The 21,217-nt window shown below is 39.8% G+C and overlaps 1 protein-coding gene across 6 annotated transcripts in view; it reads right to left on the bottom strand.

Annotated features, from left to right (window-relative positions):
* Positions 1 to 1,021: 1,021 nt before the first annotated feature.
* zbbx (zinc finger, B-box domain containing) overlaps positions 1,022 to 21,217 on the bottom strand; it is a 74,453-nt gene continuing 54,257 nt past the window's right edge. For 3 of the 6 annotated variants that reach the window (XM_040009191.1, XM_040009196.1, XM_040009193.1), the window contains 6 exons: positions 20,480 to 20,548; positions 19,909 to 20,077; positions 16,445 to 16,600; positions 14,270 to 14,458; positions 14,039 to 14,108; positions 1,022 to 6,212 (listed from right to left, as the gene is read on the bottom strand). In XM_040009191.1, the coding sequence (XP_039865125.1) occupies positions 6,125 to 6,212; positions 14,039 to 14,108; positions 14,270 to 14,458; positions 16,445 to 16,600; positions 19,909 to 20,077; positions 20,480 to 20,548 (741 nt within the window). In that variant the 3' untranslated portion in view covers positions 1,022 to 6,124. Of the gene's footprint in view, positions 6,213 to 14,038; positions 14,109 to 14,269; positions 14,459 to 16,444; positions 16,601 to 19,908; positions 20,078 to 20,479; positions 20,549 to 21,217 lie in introns of those variants that run through there. The other 3 variants (XM_040009192.1, XM_040009194.1, XM_040009197.1) reach the window with 3 other exon arrangements.

The following is a 21,217-nucleotide window of genomic DNA, read 5'->3' as shown; positions in this document are numbered from 1 at the left end:
TTATCCCCTACCCAACCCTGTTGCTGGTCACGTGCTCTATAATGTTGTACTGTGGACATTTATGTGCTTTCTGTGCAGAGGAGTTTTTTTTGTTTCCTGTTCTCATGCTGTCCTCCTGTAGCCCAGCATGAGTAGAGGTCTCTTTTTTTCCTCTTGTACTTTTCCCATTGTAGTGTACATTTCAGTGGTTTTTCTGTAATTCAACCGTTCTCTGACTTGTATCCCCATGTGATGTCTGTGTTGTGTGTGTAAGGTTGGGGGGGCGGGTTCATTTCACTTCAGGGCAACCTGCATGTGGTGAATAAAATTTGAACTTGAACTTGACCTTGAACTTGGTCTTTACTTCATTACTTGATATTTTTTTAAAGATCCTCCTGCCAATACTCTGCTAATGGAATCTTTCTGAACATCAATTCCTTTGTTTCACTTTTGCTTAATGTGATTCCCACCATCTGTGATGGGCGAGCACCCCTTTTTTCTAGCACAGGACCAGGCTGAAGACAGAACTGAGTGATGTTGAGTCAAAGAAAAGCTGTAACTAACAGCACATACAGACAGTTTGCACACAAGCACTCACACACACATACATTTCTAACTTCTGTCTGGCACATGGTTCTTTTCTCTCAAGGCCACACATTTTACATCTACCCTTTACCCATTCTAATTAACCAGCTGGACCAATCCTTCACCCAGAGAGCTTCTCAGATTAACCCCAAACACCTTCAATCTGCCTTCATCCTCCAAACCCACACATTTCAACTGTATCATCTCCTGTCCCTCACCTAACAGTGGCAGCACTTCGCTGCACATGGATGCCTCCTCACCATTAACCACTGAACTGGACTGCGCCAAAACCCACGTGCAAGGGGGAGGAGAGAAGGGAGGAGGGGGTTGGAACTGCTCGTTAAACACTTTGAGGGTCGGCAGAATTAATTACAGTGATGTATCGATTTGTCAGCAGGTCCCTGTGGCTCAACCACTGCACCAGAAGACTGCCACCGAACGGGGGGGGGGGGACAAATGGAAGGATTAAAAGTAAAAAAGAAAGATGATGTGGGAAAACAAGTGGAAGCAATAGAAACCAGCCTAAGGAAAAGAGAAATAAAGGAGGGAGAGATGGAAGAAGAAACCATGGCGATGGGTGGGGAGGACTGACTGGCAGTAGTTAGGGAGAAATGGCTGTTCATGGAGTGATGGAATAAGTGTAAGAGGACAAGGGCCAGGTGGAGCTAGAGACAGACAGAGGGAGGAAGAGAAGAGTTGATAATACATTTCCTTATCAAACTGGATGGCCCTCTCCCTCCTACTGCAACCCCCATTTCTTTCATGTCCTCTGTTGACCTTTCCTTAATTTCTATCCTCTACCTTCTCAACCCCTCTGTTCTTTATATTTTCTCACTTCATCTCCCTCTCTCCTCCCCTCCATTATAACTTCCTCTGGCTGAACCTTTTGTCCAGGGCACACTGTACTTCCATCTCTAGCATATGGGGTCATTTAAGTATAGATGAGGCCCATAACCTTGAAAGTTATATCAAGGCACAACTAAGTTAAAGCTGGGCGACATGTGAGGACATTGTCACGGAGAAATAATAACACTGTCCAAAGAAGAAGCAGGGTTTGGGTTAAAGAAAATATGAGCATAAACAAGATTTATTATATTCTGCTATTTACCTGCAAAGTTATTCCATACCTGTGCTATGCGACATCCACACACAGCCCAGGACTAATAGCGTAGGCACATACAGCCATCGATACAACTTACAAGCTATGAGGTATTTTTTATGTTTCACAATGACAACACATATTCTCCTTCACCTGTAATGAGGTGGCAAGACTGCAACCAACAACATAGGACAGGATTAGATGGCAAATATGCCTACGGCCTGACAAGCACAAAAGTAAAACAAGCTGCTTGTTCATACAGCTGCAAGCTACACAGCATACTTGAAGAGGCGAGGAAGGAAAATATAAATGAGTGCGCTTCATTTCTTTTTTCGGGGGGGGGGTCAAAGGTGACCGTGGTGGTTAAGCACTCTCTGCATCAATACATACATACACAGACACAGTGCCAGACCTGGGGGTTAACACGATATAGTCATACTGTTATTTTAATATTATGTAATGTAGGAGTGTTTTATAACCACAGTAACATGCTTTTGTTTTTTTTGTCTTCCTTTAATCTAGTCACTAATCATCCACATTAAATCCACTGAGGGGTGAAGTGAAGAGGACTCATACAAGTACGCTGCATTGTTGGGAAACATGGGTCCTGGCACCAATTTGGATGCTTTCAGACAAGATTGCTGAAGACCCTTCTAAGTTTCTTCTGGGATCATAAATTTTATGGAACAAAACCTCATAGATGGTAAGGATGTGTTGCTGCCATCCTGTCGCCCAGTCCCTAAGTTTATTCTCACGAGGAAGGGCATCTTTATAAAAATTCACCGTGCCTAGCCATCTATCTTCGGTAAGTCTGATGTAACTCTCCAACACATATTCTCAGGATCAGATAGGAGAGACACCATTTCAGGTACAGATTAAGAAACTAATCTCAGAGGATATTCTGTCAGTTTGACACCTTTAAGGCTTTCAGCAAAATGGAGAGGCCTCCTCTAAATGCATAATCCTCTACACCTACAGGAGATTTTCAACTGATGTGTTTGACAGCACTCTCCACTACAATCATCAAAACACCAGATGATGGACTATCATTTAGAGGGTGCTTTCTTCCCTGCAGTAGAGTTCCAGACAATCAATGTCAATATGCAACGAAGCAGTTTTGGTAGCAGTTCTGGTGGCGAGCCAACACCTTAATATATCAGTTTCTGCTGTTTTTTGCTTTAATCTGCCAAACGTCTCATTTTGTACAAAAGTAGACACCAAAGGGCTGCACGTGTGGCTCACACCAGTTTACTCTTATCTCACTTTTAAATCTGGGCTCACGCCTCCTTATTAGTTTGTTCAATGACTGTTCAAAATAACATTCAGGGAACACTGGTAATGTCACTAGTCCTTTAATTGGCTATTTAGCTGCAACATCCTAAGTGGTAAACACAAACAAGTATCACCTTAATTTGTTTACATGCCAATGCGCTACTTCGAGGCAATTCTTCACTACCACTGCTAACAGCATTTTGTCTGCCCATGACATTTTGGCAATAGGGCAAGTTTATTTTATCAATATAACTAATTTATTGTCAATAGCTTTTTAAAAACTTTCAACGCTGAACACATTCAAAATATTTTTTTTTCTTCCTAACTGTCATTTCCCTGATTGTATACTTCTTTTTCATCCTTCATTGCTGACTCTTCCCAACCCCAATCTAGACGACCACAGAACAATTAAAAAGAAATTAAAGACTACATACGTCAGCATTTAATATTACAAATGCGTCTACTAGCACTTCATAAAAAGTGGCGAATGAGTAGAGTAAATAACACTCTTAAATATTAGTGCCTTTTCTGCAATTTTGCCCATTTCTCAGTTTCTTTGTGGACTCAAAATGTTGCTTGCGTATGCAGCTGCCATCCTTTGTGGCACAATAAAGGCGACTTGTGAGACTCTCTAAACAAGAAAATCTTTTCAGGGCATTCTGGGTGAGGAAATTGGAGTGGGTTTTCATCAGAAGACAAGCGAGGAAGATATCTGGAAGCGGATCAAAATTCTTCCACAGTACAACCCAATGAAAATAGCCACTAAAACAACAAAAACATGTACACTTAAAGAAGAAGAAGAGACAGTTAAAGACGGGGAGGGAGAGCTGTAGCCGAACCAGTGACACGTTTCAACTGTTTTTTGGGTTAGAGCTAAAGATTGAAATTAGTATTAAAATAATGTATCAGAAGTCAACGTGAAAACAAAAGAAAAAACAAAACTTGTGAATTTACCCCTAAGAAGTATTTAAATGATGAGTTACTTTCATAGTCTGGCATTTTGGTATGCCTGTTTTTTGTAATGCACCCAGTCTGAACTCCAGTTCCTGAGAAGGGTCAGTTAATATAGTGGAGTTAAATGTCAACTCCTCCAGTTTCACTGTCTTTCTGACAGCATCAACATCACACACAACTCCAAATCTTACAAAGGTCAGCTCCTGTTTGCATGCATGTGTGTGTCTGTGTGCGAGGGAGAGGAGGAAGAGAAAGAGGATCGAGAGGAAAGGAGTGCAGAGATCTCAGAGTTGTTTAAACCCAGCCTAGCAGTTCGATATCCATCAGATTTATGTCTCTGTTATTTTCCTCTCCTAAACAGTAAGTGATAAACTCAGTGAAGGACACAATAACAAAGATCTACCTTTTCACCTCTCTCTCCTTGTCTATCTCTTGGTCTCTCTGTCTTTCTCTCTCTGTCCCTGTGCTATCAATCAGCCTTGCGGTGATTGCTGTTGGATTACAGGGCTTTTGCTGTCTGCTCCCAGCGATTAACGTCAGGACAAATAAAATAGCCCTATATCCCTCCATAGTGACTGGAGTTAAGACTAGAGCCGTGTGCACAGAGAAACGCATTTGCGCGCGCGCACACACACACACACACACACACACACACACACACACACACACACACACACAAATAACATGCAGTGCAAAAATTACCCTTCATCCTAAATGCCATCAAAGTTAGCATCTATCCACAGCGGCTACAGATCTCACTAGGTGTGTGCATTCATTCAAACGTACATCTTGCAAACACAATTAAAAGGAAAATAAAATAACTCCTCCGCTGGGCTAAGCTACATACAGCCTGCTTCCAGAGATGCTGACTGCCCACCCTCTCTTTTGGAAACACAGAGCTAGGCAGACAAACCACTCCGCTGCACATAATGAACTCTGATGGTTGTGATTATCCACACAGTCTGACTGCTTGTCAAAAATCCCACGCTCAAATGCATAACCTGCTCCACTCGTGTATGAAACAGAAGTGTTGAGTGTTCTAAATATTAGAACAAACAACTTTGGTTAATGTTTTGCTGTATTACGCCTATTTTTAGTCGGGGATACAGAAAATTGTAATCCAGCATCTGGCATCAAGCCACCAATCATCAGGGTTTTGGCCATGCGTGTCCTCCATAACATTTCTACAAGCTCATACAGCAGGCTAAAAAAAGCTTTAACATCGACTGACATTCTGCTTCTCAGTTACAGAATGTATTTGGTAGTATTATACAGGCGTGATCTTCTGCTGTATCTACCTGTTTGTCCTTGTTTGAACCTCACACAAATATCGGCTGGAGATGAAGTAGTCAATGGTGGGTTGTGAACTCAGCTGAGGACAGTGGCAGTCGTGATAGATTGGGACTGGCTGTGGGGAATAATAGAAAACAGCAGAGCTGCAGAAAAACACAAACATACATACTAACAAACACCAACGGCACATGTACACATTCACCATGGAGACAACAAACCAGTTCCAGCAACTCGTGTTTATCTTCTCCCACTCCTGCACACACATGCAGAAACATGGCAGCAGCGGGCATTGACACAGTTCTTTATTCCCTGCCTTACAGACATTATTTATCACCTGCAGGAGTCTCCTCTGTGTGTGTCCATGTGCAGACAGTCTGACCTGATCTAGTGCCACCCTAACCTTATTAAGAAACAAAGTGATGACAACAGAGAAAAATGTTCTTCCTAACCCCTGCAGGTAAAATTGGCACCGCAGCAAACTGTCCCTCAATGTCTGTCCTTTAATGCACGTCTCAGACAGCACACGCACACACTCTGACAAACACGCCATCAAAGGGATCCAAGAAGACTCCTGCTGAGAATAAAGCCAAAGTCACCATTTATCTTCATGTCAGCTCCCCTTCTGTTGCCAGTCGCATTGTTTTTGTACCTTTAGCTAATCCATCCACAGGAATGCATCTCACAGCTGCTGTTCAGTATAAGAACTAACATAAACATGGTGTATGGCAAACAAGGGCATACAAAAAGAGACAAACAATAAATCAAACAGCATTTATTCATTGCTCAACAAGCATTACATTTATATTTTTTCATATTATTGCAGAAAAGTTTAGACTTATGCGTTTAAGGGTGTCTACACCAACCTTTAAGTATAATGAACACAATTTAAAAATGCATCCACTGTGGGATTTCGCTTGCATGACTATCACGCACATGTGTCCGTCAGGGTAGCAAGAGGACACTCTGTCGATCTCTCTTCACCTCCTCCTCATCTTCTTCCTCCTCTTCTTGTTCAGCGGTGACCCCGCCTCTGCAAGACAAAATCCACCAATCAAAGGGAGAACGTGTTATACTCATAAAATTCAAATACCTGCCTATGATCAAAGAACAGATGCGCTATTCTTTTTCTAACTACTTTCAGATGTGGATATCAAAAATTCTCCTCCGCCAGATAAGATTTGGAAAATGTAACAGATGGACAGCTGAAAGTGTAGCTTGTGTGTTAACAGGCATCTGTCATTGCCAAGGTGGAGTTTGATCAAATCCGATTAAATCTGAATCCAGTCTAGTCATTTAAAAATCTAAGTTGTTTGATTTGTGTGAAACTTACTAATTATCAAGTGAATAAATGGCTACCGTGGTAATAGAAATAAAACAAATAAAAGAAAACCAGGACGAAGGAGTAAATATTTTGATTAAGAAGTTGCTGGCCATTTTTTTAAACACTCATACTAAAGTGATACAATTAACCCCTCCAACTGTCCGTACACTCTTCCTTTTTTTTGCTTCAGGCATTTAGGAGAAGCGTTTCCCGCCCTTATTCAGCTACGACGACACCAAATTACCTTGGGAGTCATAAAAAACACCGCCCACCTCCAAATAAGAATGAGTCACTCTATTGATGCCATCTCAGCCAGCATGTGCAGTGTTCTTGATTTTATTGTATTTTTTTTTTCAGTTCTACTTTTGTAGTGCATTTATCCACTTATTTTTTTCAAATGTTTGATGTGACTCACAGACTTAAACCATAACAATGTTACATGTTCAAATGTGCAGCTTGCAGAAGAATTTATTAATACAAACAAAACAGGGGGCATCTTATCCAATGATCTACTGTAATCGATGACACATACAAGCTAATTCAAACTTCGAATAATATAGCAAAATAGTAGTGACATAGCATTATATCCAGTTACAGCATCAGTTAAATGTAAGCACAAAAGTAGCCTAGGTACTGTTTTCTCTAAAAAGTTTGAGTAATAATTATGATATCTTTGACTGTAGAGCACTTTTTAAAGCACACAGTTACCTCACGTGCGTAAATACAAGTCATTCAGATGTTTCATAATTTTGCCAACACTTGGAAGAAGACACTTGAATGACAGGAAATTGATTTGTATGTTCCAGAAAAGTCCAGAAATCACCACAAGGCTCAAGCCTGCCATGAACTGGAACACCAGCATCACAAAATTTCTTCTGGAGAAAAGTTTTATGGTCAGACAAGATAACATTTGAGCTATTTCACCATAATAGCAAGAGGTATGTTTGGAGGAGTAAAGATGAAGTTTTCAAACCAAAGAACACTGTACCAGTTGTCAAGCATGTTTGGGTGCTGTTTTTCATCAGTGGCACTGGTACATTCCACAAAGCGAATGGAATAATGAGGAAGGAGGATGACACCTAAATTCTTCTACTTCACATCAACAGTAAGATCATTGAAACTTTGGATATATGTATATATTTGAGCCTGTTTGTATACTTTTGACCCTGTGTAGAATTAGAGAAAAACAGCCATTAAGCTGTATGAATTATACAAAAATGTGGTAAGTATAACATAACTGCTTCACACTTTAGTTTTACAACAACTTTGTAACTCTAGTAGAGGCTGTGCAGTATTGTCACATAACAAAACTGAAAAATATCTTCTACCTGGGATCAATGTTCCCTCTAATTTTTCATGTGTCTGAGCGAATGCACAAACTCCCTGAGTGATCCCTTGAACCACTGTGAGCAACAGCAGTCGTGTGCACTGTGGTCACGCCAGCATCGAATCCATCCAAGTTACATGGTTTATTAAAATAATCAAATTACAGCATTTACATTTATGTTAGACTACTTTTAATTAGCTGCTTTAGCCCACTTACAATGGCATTTAAAGAAAATCTTGTTCATGACCTGTGTAGTATGGTAACACTATTGGAAGTAAAAATAACTTGAACTCCAATTTTGAAAAAACAACTTTCTTTCATTCTTTTTTTATAAAGCTCTGACTATTATGAGTATGAGTCTGTGGTCTGGGAGAGAGTCCTGTAACTCTGACTGCAAAATACAGTATATAATGACCAATGTTGCGCAATTGATTATATAGTTACTTCTTCAAAAAAGTAACTGAGTTTTGCAAACAACAAAGTTTTTTGCAGCTGTTTACCTAAAAATGCAGCCAAGGCGTTTTTTTAAATAAACATTTCAAACTATTTACAGAACAATCAGGTGTTCTGCATCAAATCTGATGCCACACAAATTATTTGTGCCACTCCAAAAAATAATTTCTGTCCACTATGAGATAAAGGAGAACAACACCTGCAGACCTGACAACAGGAGATGTATCACTCCTGTAACACCTGTAACATTCAGCAGTCGCCTCATTGTTCTGACACACACAACAAAACTATTGACTACACTACACACTAACTACATAAGATTTGTGCTAAACTATGGGCAGAAATCTGTGCCATCAGGAACTGAATTTGAATAAGTTAAATTCGAATTTGAATTGCTCGGATTGAATCTGAATTGTAACTTGAATAAACGCTTTTAAAAACTGAATATGAATTAGCCTAATTTGAAATTCAATTTATTGGTTTGAAAATGATCATCACTAAACTGAAATTGAATTTTATAGTTTGAAAATGAATTCATTTGCTTTGAAACTGTATTTTATCCTTTAAAAATTTAGCTCTCGAATAATTTCAGATTGACTTCTCACCATTCAGTTTCAGTTCCAAAAGTCAGTTTTTTGGGACTTACATCCGGTTCCGGTTCAAGAGTAACCAAGTGCAGATTAATAGAACTACGTTTTACTAGCGGACCGAAAGTGTTACTGACGGGAATCTACAGCGTCTTGAGTTGAATTAAGACAGGTGTATGACAGGTGTGGTTGAACTGCATGAAGACTCTGAAGTTTCTCTTCTCTTCTGGCAGGACAGGAATGTGGCCTTGTCCTGTGAGCCACTGTAAGGATGTACTTGGAGTAGAACTGGACTGTCACCGGCCTCAGGCTCTTCACCCTTTTCAAAGACAAAGCAGTCATTTAGATAAAATATTAGATATTGTTTACCTGTAAATGCACAAAGTAAATTTAGAAATGTAATTCTTGTCAAGAGTGAACAAGCACTGATAGTGTAATCTACAGCTGTGGCCAAACGTTTAGAGAATGAGAAGTGTTGTTTGTTTATTTACAAAGTTTGCTGTTTCAGTGATAGTTGTATATCATATTATATCACTTCAAACAGAGGTGATCCAGTATTGCTGCACTAACGAATTAGACTAACTATTCACTTTAGCTAAAGTTATTAAGTTAGCTAAAGAGTTGGGATGCTGTGTAAGACATAAATAAAGCTAAAATACAAAGGTTTGGACATCGTTTTGCATGTTTCCCTACTGTAGGGGTCTCTGCAAGCACACAGGGCTCTGACAGGGTACAAGATGACAACTTTCTACTAGAAACAGTTGATCATATTTGTTTGTCAAAGCTGAATTCAGGGCAAACTACGCTAAATTAGCGTTTTTAGCTAACAGCTACAATAAGCATAAAAGTTACCTGTACGGCTATCATTTGTTAACATGACGCTTGTTCTTATACATGTAATACATTTATTACCAACCTGAGAGTTTATCCGCTGGTCATTCCACATGACGAATGACTTCTGAAGTCTTAATTCAGCTCAAGACGCTGTAGATTCCCGTCAGTAACACTTTCGGTCCGCTAGTAAAACGTAGTTCTATTAATCTGCACTTGGTTACTCTTGAACCGGAACCGGATGTAAGTCCCAAAAAACTGACTTTTGGAACTGAAATTGAATTGACTGTGTGGACGTTAGCATATGCTACTTCCGGTGCGGAAACTCCTGTGGGGAGCTTTGTTTCCGGTGTCCTATTCGCGCCTGGTTTATGGTCCAAAACAAGTTAAGCAAATGAATGAATCAAGCGGCAATTTACATTTCTATAGATGACTTGGGCATTTACCCAATATATCTGTAAATATATCTGTAAATGATGTTCATCGACTTGTTGATATTTTTTCCCTGCACCTCAGGGCAAAAGAGAAAAGGGATTCAAATGTTATATTTCTCAGCTGTCCCTCGTTTATAGCGGGTGTTATGTTCTAAAAATAACCAGCGATAGGTGAAATCAAGTAGCCAATTTTATTTTTTGACGGTGCAAAACGTTTCGTGGACATTGTGGACATACAGTACTGCACTTCAGAGTCACACTGCTAGCGATCGATGCAGCGATTCTGTACTGTACAGGAGAGACGTCACGGAGGAGATCGTCTGCAGCGATCAGGACGCACGACACAATGTGACTTAAAAAAAAAAAAAGCATGCAAACTTGCACTAAAAAATCTGCGAAACAGCGATGTGAAAGGTTAACCGCGTTATTAGCGAGGGACCGCTGTAATTTTTAAGGTAAGTCACAACATACCCTTCATAAATACTAATGTATAGAAACCGTTACCAGCAATCATTCATTTTTTGTGTGGCTTTTTTCACGGTTTGTTAACATGCTGTGTAGGTGTGTACTTGACTAGCTGATCTCGACATAATGGGGGAAACATCTGTTTTGACTATTCTTCACCTGTAGTTTGAATGCTGAACATTTGCCTGTTTAAATCATAAGACCAGTCACTATACAGAGATGTGCTTCTGAATGTGGACGATGTGTCTTCTGCTGCAGTAATGCAGTTCTGCTTGTGTTGAGTGATGTAAACAACTGATCGATCTAAACTCTTTAAACGTCAAAATTGATCATTAGATTTTTTATGACACAACAGTGATGAGTGTTCCCACCTTCTGCTCTTTGTAACTTAACGCGATCTTTCCGTTTTTGAGTTTTGGACATGATTTTGGAGTATATCTTCGCAGTAGCGATTGACTGCAAAGTAAAGCTACCGGAAATGTACAACCCCACATCCGGTCTCAAACCAGGAAGTTAGCATTTTCTCGTGCACAGGGTCAATTGTAGAACTGAAACTGAATGGTGAGAAGTGAATCTGAAATTATTCAAGAGCTAAATTTTTAAAGGATAAAATACGGTTTCAAAGCAAATGAATTCATTTTCAAACTATAAAATTCAATTTCAGTTTAGTGATGATCATTTTCAAACCAATAAATTGAATTTCAAATTAGGCTAATTCATATTCAGTTTTTAAAAGCATTTATTCAAGTTACAATTCAGATTCAATCCGAGCAATTCAAATTCAAATTTAACTTATTCAAATTTAGTTTCTGATGGCACAGATTTCTGCCCATACTAAACGTCGCAAATCTCTCACATCTCAAAACACCGCCGTCACTCCCCCCCCCTTCCCCCGCCCCGGTGGAGGGCGCTTTCGAGCGTTTTCCTTATAAAACGCCGTTTAACCGTTTCTTCCCGAAGTAAATATAAACAACGATAGTATTCAGCAAAAACAAACATTGCATATATTTTTTTATGATAACTCTGGTTTTACGTGGCCTATCAACACAATTTAAAAACTGGTATAAAGTCCACACTTTTTCCGTCAATTGTTCCGTCTGTCCTGCTCACATCTCCAATGGTTGTACACGTTGTCATTGACGTGCATAAGGACGCTGTCATAGCCTGTCTACGACGTTGATTAGCTGCGTATATACGATTGTGAATCGCATCATTGGCTGCACTATGGGATAAGGTGGCATCGTTCTAATCCCAGCAGCCAGTCACTTACTGACTAACACTGCAAAACAGAATTGTTAAAGTTTTAATTTTAATTGCAGTTCAGGTTAGATTTTTTTTGCGTGCAACGCAGATTTTCTGTGCGCAGAGACCGTGCCAGCGTGCGCAATTGCGCACGCGCGCAGCTTAGAGGGAACATTGCCTGGGATGTTGTATCTTGGGTCGAGCTTTTAACCACTTAAGCCCTCCTTTATCACCATGTAACCCACCAGTAATTTCCTTTCACCTTTAGCTCTTCCTGTCATATGAAGCACAGCTATCGAGGGCTACAGTGACTCTCAGTTGTTTACTTTTGGGTCGCACTTCACCAACTGCTAGTATCTCCGTTAGAGTGCTTTCATAGCCTGATTGTACTCAACAGTTATCAAAAATTATTATATTTCATGCATGTTTTGCAAAGCACTGTGTTTTGTCAGTGGTTCTTTTTATGTAGCTCCCTTTTTATGCAGTATATTGTCATCAGAGGCACACACCCTGCTCTTGCTCTTAGACACGTATCGGTTTGTTTCATTGTAGTGCACACGAGGGAACATAAATGTAAGGTGTCGCTATATCAAAGATATTACCATATGACACTTTTATATCGTGCCAAAATGCATACTGGTATTCTCATGGCTATGATATGGCACAGCACTAACACAGACTGTTTCACAACCTAAAGCTGCTCTCAAAGACGAGCATGACTCATACATGCTGCTGCATCCTCATACAGCTGCAAAACATGAAGTAGGTTTTAGGTTTGGACTCATATAGTGTAACTACTAATAAAGCAAAAGCAGATATTCAGTTCTCACAATCCACCAACTGTGGTGCAAGCCTGCCAAGCAACCGGAGACAGCTGAGTAAAAGCAGCGCAGATGATAAATAGTTGTCTATGCACACAGACCGCCCATAATATGCTGTGACAGCATTCGCTATTGTGTTGTGTGGGTGTACCTTGGAGTGTACATACTGTATACTATTACTGGAATATTCACTAAAACAAATGCATATTTTATATGCAAAAATGCACTCAAGTTTTCCTGATTATACCATTATTCAATATGTTTTGCAGCAGAAGCTACATTACAGCTGAAATCCATTTACATACATTTACTCTGAAGTCAACGGGGTCTGAAAGAACAGCATCTCATGAAGACGGTTCATTGACCCTATACAAAAAAAAACTTGCTGAGTTGAACAGGCAAAACACACTGTACTTAATAAAACAATAATGTTACAGCCGTGTCAACTAACTGCATGACAAGATCCTGTCATCATGAAAATCCAGTGTTTCTGCGTACTCAATAAATTGGACAATGTCACAAGAGTCCAATCTGCATATTAGGAGGAAAACCAGGTGAGGGTGGAAGCACAAGAGCTGCCTATAAAAAACAAAAACAACATGATACCTGTGAAGCTGAACCAAAGTAGCCAGATTAAGTCCATCCTAAGTGTGTGTTTGTGTATGTTTTAGGATGTAAGGAGCTGTTTTGGGAGCTCTCACTGTAGTATGCGTTAATCCGTTTATTACACGTCTCAAAGTGATATTCACAGTGCTCCGCTCAGCACAAGGCCTCTAGCGCAGATTATGCCCGCTCCACAAACACAAAAAAACATCAATAATGCACAGGCACACACACTCAGAGTCAGTTTCTGATATACAAAACCACACTGACACACTTCCTCTTTCTTTTCACACGCATACTCACATTAAGCAGCACATTAAGGCTGGATACCCAACATGCTGTCAAAGCTAAAGTCGTTCTGCTGCTAACGATCCATTACACACTCCACATATCCGACAGCGAGAGGCATTGATGCAGTACCAAAAAAAAAGAGGGATTACCCCCTGTCGTGGCCACTGGATTGGTAGTGGAGTGTGAGAAAGTGTAAGGGGTGAGATTCTAAGGTGGCCATGGTGAAAAGACACACACACACAGTATGAAAACGGGAAGGTACGACACTTCACTGTCTGATTCGCACACTGGAGAAACTCACATTTGCCTTTCAGGATATCAATATCAAACGGACATTTGAACAACTGCCTAAGCATTTCTAGGTCAACTAACAACAAAAACATATACCCTCTTTATGGTAAGCTCATCCCTCATGTGATCCTCACACAAATACAATTGAAAGGCATGAGGGTAATCAAATTTAAGGATGTGTGTTACAAACCGTTTTGGCAAGGGATTCCTGCATTCATCCTGACTTCCACTGTGTTCTGTACCAGTACCTGGAGTGCCTGCTTGGGATGGAATATTTAAGAAAGGTTAAGAATTAATGGTTGAAATCACTCTTGTAATTCACAATTCATTCCAACACTTACTGTATTATTTTCTATGATCATGATCTATAAAATAATATACTGATCACAGATAGCTATACCATGTATATGTGATTGCATACATGAAGGTTTTTGGTCTGCGCTCTTGACCATGAGTCTTAGTTCCTGCTCCAGGCTGCTCAGAGCATGTGCAGTTGTGTCTATCTCCAGGTCAGGATCCTCACAGCCCATCTGGTCCACATTACAGATCTCCATGATCTCTCTGGCTGCTTGGGACAATGGACAAAATACTGGTGAGAATTCTGAGTCCACTGTGGGAATAAAGAAACAGCGAGAAAAAGGAGGGGACAAGGAATGAGAGGTTTGGCAACGGACAGTGCAAAATAGTTAATGCGTACTTGCTAGACAGCCTGAAACCAGATATGGAATAAAAGCCAAACAGGGAAATGGGTAGAGAAACGCATAAGCTGTGAATAAGGAAGGATGGAATGATGATCATGAGGCTGTACAGTAAAAGGTATTTTCTGAAAACAGCTACAGAGAGAGTGAGTGTAAGAAGTAGATAAGAACAGGTGTAGAGGAAGAATGGAGAAGGTAAGAAGAAGATGGTATGTTGCTCAGGATTCAAGAAAAAAGGGTCGATCACAACTGTCAGTGGAATGAGTGGTGTCTCATCCCACTCCTGTGTGAGCCACATCAAATTGAATCAGATTGAACATCCATCTCCACCTGCTCACAGTAAATTACATTGAGGCCCCCACTGAGAAGCTATGATAGTGTGGGTGTGTATGTGTGGCTGCAGCACACTGATTCCTCATGCTGCGTGCTGTCTAACCAGTTTCAGCTTCAGTGTTAAATCTTTCAGTCTTTCAATCTTCCATTGTCTCCTCACCTAGCCCTCCCTCCACCCACTCTCGGTGCCTGCCTCTGTCTTTCAACTGGCACAGAACCTCCACTTAGTGCTTCACAACCACCTGCACTGTCAAACTAAGCAGCATGGGAAGAATGATGCATGCAGGGGAGTGCTTCTAACGCATGTGGACACACACATACCTCTAGACTCGATTTATTTCAATTTTAAAGCAGATGGCGCACACATATTTAGATTTCTGTTACTGATAAATCTCTGTGCCAGATTTAAAATGTATGAAGTGTAAAATGAAGAAGACTGAACTTTGATATCACTCAAGTGTTCCTTTGGAAGGTCAGATTTGAATAATTCCTTTCTGCATGGACTGTATGTGGGATATGTTAATAGCCTTAAGACAAATTGAGATGTAATACCTAACATATGCATCTTTTTCATGTGATATATTATTATAATTGTACTGTAGGTATAACTGCTGTATGGAACACACTACAGTAAAGTATGGAGGGGAAAAAAGGAAACCAAATGCTGTGAACTTTAAAAAGAGTTCCCCACTTACAAACATGCTCAGGGGCACAATGCTATTTTAAAACATTAATTAATGGCACAAGGGAGCCAAAGCACAGATGTTTTGGCGAGAAGCCTTCTTCTGTGTGCTGTCAGACAGCACATTGGAGCGGCACACTGACAAAACAGCACAAGGAAGCACTCTGAGAGGGAACTTGCCGAAACATCAGTGCTTAGGTTCCCTTGTGAATTAAAAATACAGAAAAAATGTTGCACACTCATTTTGATACAATAGTTAAATATGTTTCAAAGTTGTTTTTATTTATTGTTTTTTACTAACGTACTCCTCGAACTTAAGTTTAAGCATTCAATCTGACAAGACTATTACTTGAGTGTAGCTTATATGGGCCTCAAGAGTTGGAACTCTTTGATAAAATTAATTTTAAAAAAGACTTATGAAAGCAGGTTTAAATACTTTGACAACATGGAAAGAAGTGAGTGAGGCAAAATAATACAGAGAACTGATCAACACCGAGAGGGAATTAGAAATCTCACTGAATAAAACAATTTACTCTCTGCTCTTTCAGGTTTCTATGTGTGCAAATATGCATCAGCATAAAGAGATTAATGCACTGTTTCGTGTATCTGTATGAAAGGATGTATTCCTGGATCAACCCACAGTCCTGCATGTGTACGTGCTCATTATAAGTGGATAATATAAGTGTCTGTTCACAACCAGCACAAACATTGAAATAGTCTTTCTATATGCAGAGATATAGTGTATTAATTGTGTCCACAATAGAATTCTGTGTGTGTAAATAAATAAAAAGCAAAAAGAACTCTGTGTACCTGAAAATCTTCACATAGACACAAACAAAATACACACAAGCACTCATGACAGCGCAAATACACTTCCACTCACCAGATGTTCCCAGTTCATCTGCTGATACTTCTCCTGTCCTGGATGAGTGAATCTGAATTCCAGTTGGCTGCCTGTGGTTGTCCTTCATCACACCGAAAACCAGGTGTTCCTCATTTAAAGCTCTGAAGCTGCTGCTTAACCCATAACTTTGTAACCCTAAATGAGTAAAAGGAAAAGTTAAAGACGGGTCATAGCACACCTCACCCAGAACAGCCATGCATATATTGGATTCATAAAAATGCATACTTCTTGTTCTCTTGCAGTTGCTCTTTAAAAAAATATATCATCTCACACTTTCACATTCTGATATTGTCCTTTACATGCTTTTAAAAAGGACTCAGAATATCTGGATCCAAAATGTACGAAATACAAAGAGACAGATCATTCACTGTCACGCTGCTATCAATTGGACATATAGCAGGCAATTGGAAACTGCAATGGATTTTCTTTGCTATCTAAGTCTAGTTTGTGACCTTTCTACAGCACTACCACATGGAATAACATTTTGGCTATGACTGAATATGAATGCAGCAGACTATAAAACTTGCAAGATGACAAAACAAAATACAAATATTTATTTCATTTTTTTTGATAATTAAAGTAAAACTATTTTACACTGTATTTGTTAAGTATACAAATCACTGTAATCATCAATAGTTCATAAAATTGTGGTATTTCAAAGGTACTTAATAGTAGTTCATAATAATAAAAGGATGCTGAATCAATTTTAGGATTTTTATGAGATGTTATTCCACAAATATTGTCACATACACACGAATGAGCCCCTTCAAAGGCTTCTGCAGATTTAAATACTCATTCAAGTTAACAGAGCTGACAAAACAAGGTAAAAAGAAACACACACACACACGGCTGTAAGGAGATAACATAATCTATTAGCCTAAGTGACTTATATAGATTAATTCCAGTAAATTAATTTGATAAAATAATCCATTTGTCTATTTATCAGCAGAAACTGTACTAAACAAATATTGCTTAACAAGCTGCTCAACCAGTCCTGACAGCTGCAATGCAATTACTGCTGTTTTCAGCTCTCTCTCCTGTGGTCAGCTAATTAATTAATTGATTAATACTACTGACTGGAGAACATACTTACTACTCAAAATCAGCTGAAAATAAATAAGAGGGAAAGGGCGAGCAGTCGCATAACAGTTTGTCATCTCCAAAGAAAATGGAAAAGGCTGAAGCTAGTTTGGAAAACACACATAGATTTAAAGGGACCATTCTGCATGTGTGGTGTGCGTGCGTGTGTGCGCGCATATGTGTGTGGGTCATTATCCTTCCTATTTGCCTGCCTGACTCTCTCTGTCTTTCCTTTTGTTGGACTCGATGCACATTTTGACAGAAACTGCACACTAACAACCTAATTTTCTGACTGATGAGGTGACAGGGAGTGCGGAAAAAGGGACAGCAGGGTGAAACTGTAGAGCAGCAGACATATAAAACCTGTTGGATTGCAGTCTTGCCAACGAAAAAAAGGAAAGAAGATAAAAACAGAATAGACAGATGGAGGGATGGAAGGACATAAATGAGTGTGAAGTGTTGTCAAGGTGATATTCCTCCTTTCTAACCTTTCTCTCTCATTAACTTTGGAGGTTTAACGATGGTGGCAGAGACAGAGCGGGATTTGACGAGAGGTTGGCTGCATTGTGCGAGGAGGCTAGCGGTGCCCTTGTGGGAGTCTCTCACCGTCAACCCTATTCATTTAACGCAGGCTCGACAATGAAACTGCGGAGAGTTGGCCGTTTACGCTTCATGAAGGAAAATGTTGATGGGGTCATTCTGGGATAAGCAAACAATGCTTGCTGAAAAACACTGACTCCTGTTTGAAATGCATGAGTACAAGGTATACTAAGAACTATGTGATTTGATAAATGGCATTCAAGTACTGCATCTGGCTGCTAGACTTCCACATGTTATGATGTTCAGTGCGGGGGGCATAAACACATATCCAATTTACAAATCATTAGTTTTGAAGCATTTCAAATGTCCATTTTGTGATCACAAATAGAACATTAATGCTACGCTCACAAGGCAGTTTTCTCAGTGGCTACAGCATGGTCTACCACCTGCAGTTAATGTGCAACATTCTTAAAGCCATTTTGTTACAGAAGGGAAGGTGTAACAAACAAGAAATAAACACCAAAAGCAGGAGATAAAAGTCCACATCTTCTCCCAAAGGCAAATGACAGCGATAGGTAATAAGTAATATACTATTACATACAAACCTTACTTCATACCATGACTATGCAACCATAACTAGTTAGCCACAATATTAAAACCACCTGATTAATACTCAGTAGATTGTCTTGGTTCCACCAAAACACCTCTGTCCTGTTAAGGGGAGGTCTTGGGGTATCCTACAGAGTCTTGCATCATTACACTGGCAGACAATAATTTGGTTCCTCTGGGTTGTGGTTTGTTACCTCTGTTGGTGTAGTATCTGATGAATCAATGCCATGACCATTTTACTGTGTTCCTTGAGTGATTATGGGAGAGTTTTTCTAGTGTGATGAGCCACATTGTCCTGCTGGAGGCCAATGCCGGTGTGTATTGATGTCATTGTGAGGGGCCCAACAGTTCTAAGGTGGGTGGGATACATGTTACAGTAACAACTACATAAATACCCAGTTCCATAGTACCCCAGCAGGAAAATACATTGTCAAAAAATACAAGAGATGATCACTTCACTTGTCAGTAGTTTTAATATTGTGGCTGATGTGTGTATTTGAACAGGATCATACACTTTAATTTCATTTGGATGTAACATTATCACAATACGTAACTTTTATAGATTTCTGTGTTTTAAAGTTCCTCTTAAACTAAAGTAAAATTTCTGTGATGTGTCAAGGATGTAGGCTTTATTACTACTTTGTGACTTGTGAGTCTTTGTGATGAAATATCGACATTTTAGGCAGGTAGAATTAGGCGTGAGCCTGTGTTTTCCTAAAGTTAAGAAAAGTGAGGAGCTAAATATAGGTAGAAAGAAGCACAGAGGTTACAAAGCATTTGAAAGCAAAGGCTTGCACACACTCACATACAACACAAAACAAAACGGCATCACAGGAAAGCTCCCTTTGGACCCACCAGCAGTAAATTATTAGTGTTGTCCCCAATCTCTCGTTTTTCACCAAGCAGCCAGCACTCCTCTGGGTTTAAAACTCATTTTCGTGTGTCTTGTAAGCTCTACATTTTTACATATTTGTTCTAAATCCTATTATGAGGCCTTAGTGACATGAATAACGCTCGCAAATTGGAAAGTATCTCCAGGCAAAAGCTGGACACAGAGGTAATCTTCACAATCTAATCTCATGAAGCACAATAGCAGCAACCACACTTTCTGATGTCGTTTAAAGGAAAAACAGGATGGCAATTGAAGAAATTGAAGCATAAAATCTCAAGCACACTATTCATACACGTTAAAAGACTTTCCCTTTTTAACCTACCTGTTGGGTCTGAATCACGCAGTGGAGACTGGCATGTGTGAAGTGGGTCACAGTGTGCATGTTCTGGTGTCTCTGGTTGACCGGCAATCGTATCCAAACCTAGAGGCGAAAACCCATGCAGATCACAGAACTGCTCTGATCCAGACCCAGCACTCTGGTTGTGCATTACCTGAGGGTATACACAAACAGATGGAGGAACACAGGAGAAGGGGGGATGGAAGGAGGAAGGGGGGAAGCAGTAAAAAGGGGAATGACAAAATGAAAACAGTGAGAAAAAAACAGGTCATGTTAGGATGAGATAGTAAGTTGATACACGCCGAGACATGGAAAGAGAGTAGCATACAGTGGAATACAGATTAAAGCTTGCTCTTAAAACTAAAATCTGTGAATACAGTCCTTCCTGAATCAGTCCAAAAAGATAAAACAAGAGGGCAAACAATATTAATTTAACTTCAAGCTAGGTAAACATGTTAAATTTGTATTTTTCTGTTTAGAATGTGCAAATACATATAAATGAGCTAGCTACTGTTCCCTCTCTCATCCAAACTTGATGAATTGATTTTTAATTAACCCCTGGAGCTGGCGAGAGCATCTCACAATAGTGTGGTGGGTTCGCTGTCGTCCCTTTGCAAGTGTCGTCCTGTGAGACAGAAGAAAATGTGGAAGCTCTGTTTAGATAAGATTAGATCTGATGCATTAGCATGCTAGCCTTGCAAGACATTGCAGATGGGCTGGGAGAGTATAGAAAGAAAGGCATGTGGGAATAGTGCCACACAGAGCAAGAAATGAGCAAGGATGGAGAATGACAAGAGGAAGACGGGGTAAAAGAAAGGAGAGGCAACACAACACAAAGAAACAGCAAGAGACCAAATACAATGATAGTGTGCTGCAAAAAAAGGAAGAAAAAAAACCTTGAGATCTCTTTGTGCAGACCAATAGCTCCTCATAATAAGAAGGATGATGACTAGCTGCCTGAACTATAAAACTAGCCAACTGTTAGTAAAGTTAAAATAAAAGAAAAGGGCAGAAGGAAAGAAAAAGATTGAACAAAGGAAAGAGACAGAGTGAAAAACATACACAGAGGACCAAAGAGGTGGGTCCAGAGAGAGGGAGTGAGAAAAAGACAGAAATACCATCTAATCATTTTATGAGCAGTTTGATTCAGGTCCAGAGGCCACAGATAACCACCACCTTTACAATCATGAGCCTCATTTTATTCCAGCTTTTTAATAAAGCACTACCCTCCTTATTTTTTTTTCCATTCCTCTGTCACAGTATAAAGGATTCATACCATTAAATGGCTGATAAG

The sequence above is a fragment of the Simochromis diagramma genome, unplaced genomic scaffold, assembly GCF_900408965.1.
Source record: "Simochromis diagramma unplaced genomic scaffold, fSimDia1.1 OVJJ01000344.1, whole genome shotgun sequence".
Classification (NCBI taxonomy): Eukaryota; Metazoa; Chordata; class Actinopteri; order Cichliformes; family Cichlidae; genus Simochromis; species Simochromis diagramma.
Note: the sequence above shows the minus strand (reverse complement) of the source record. Positions and strands in the feature narration are given on the sequence as shown.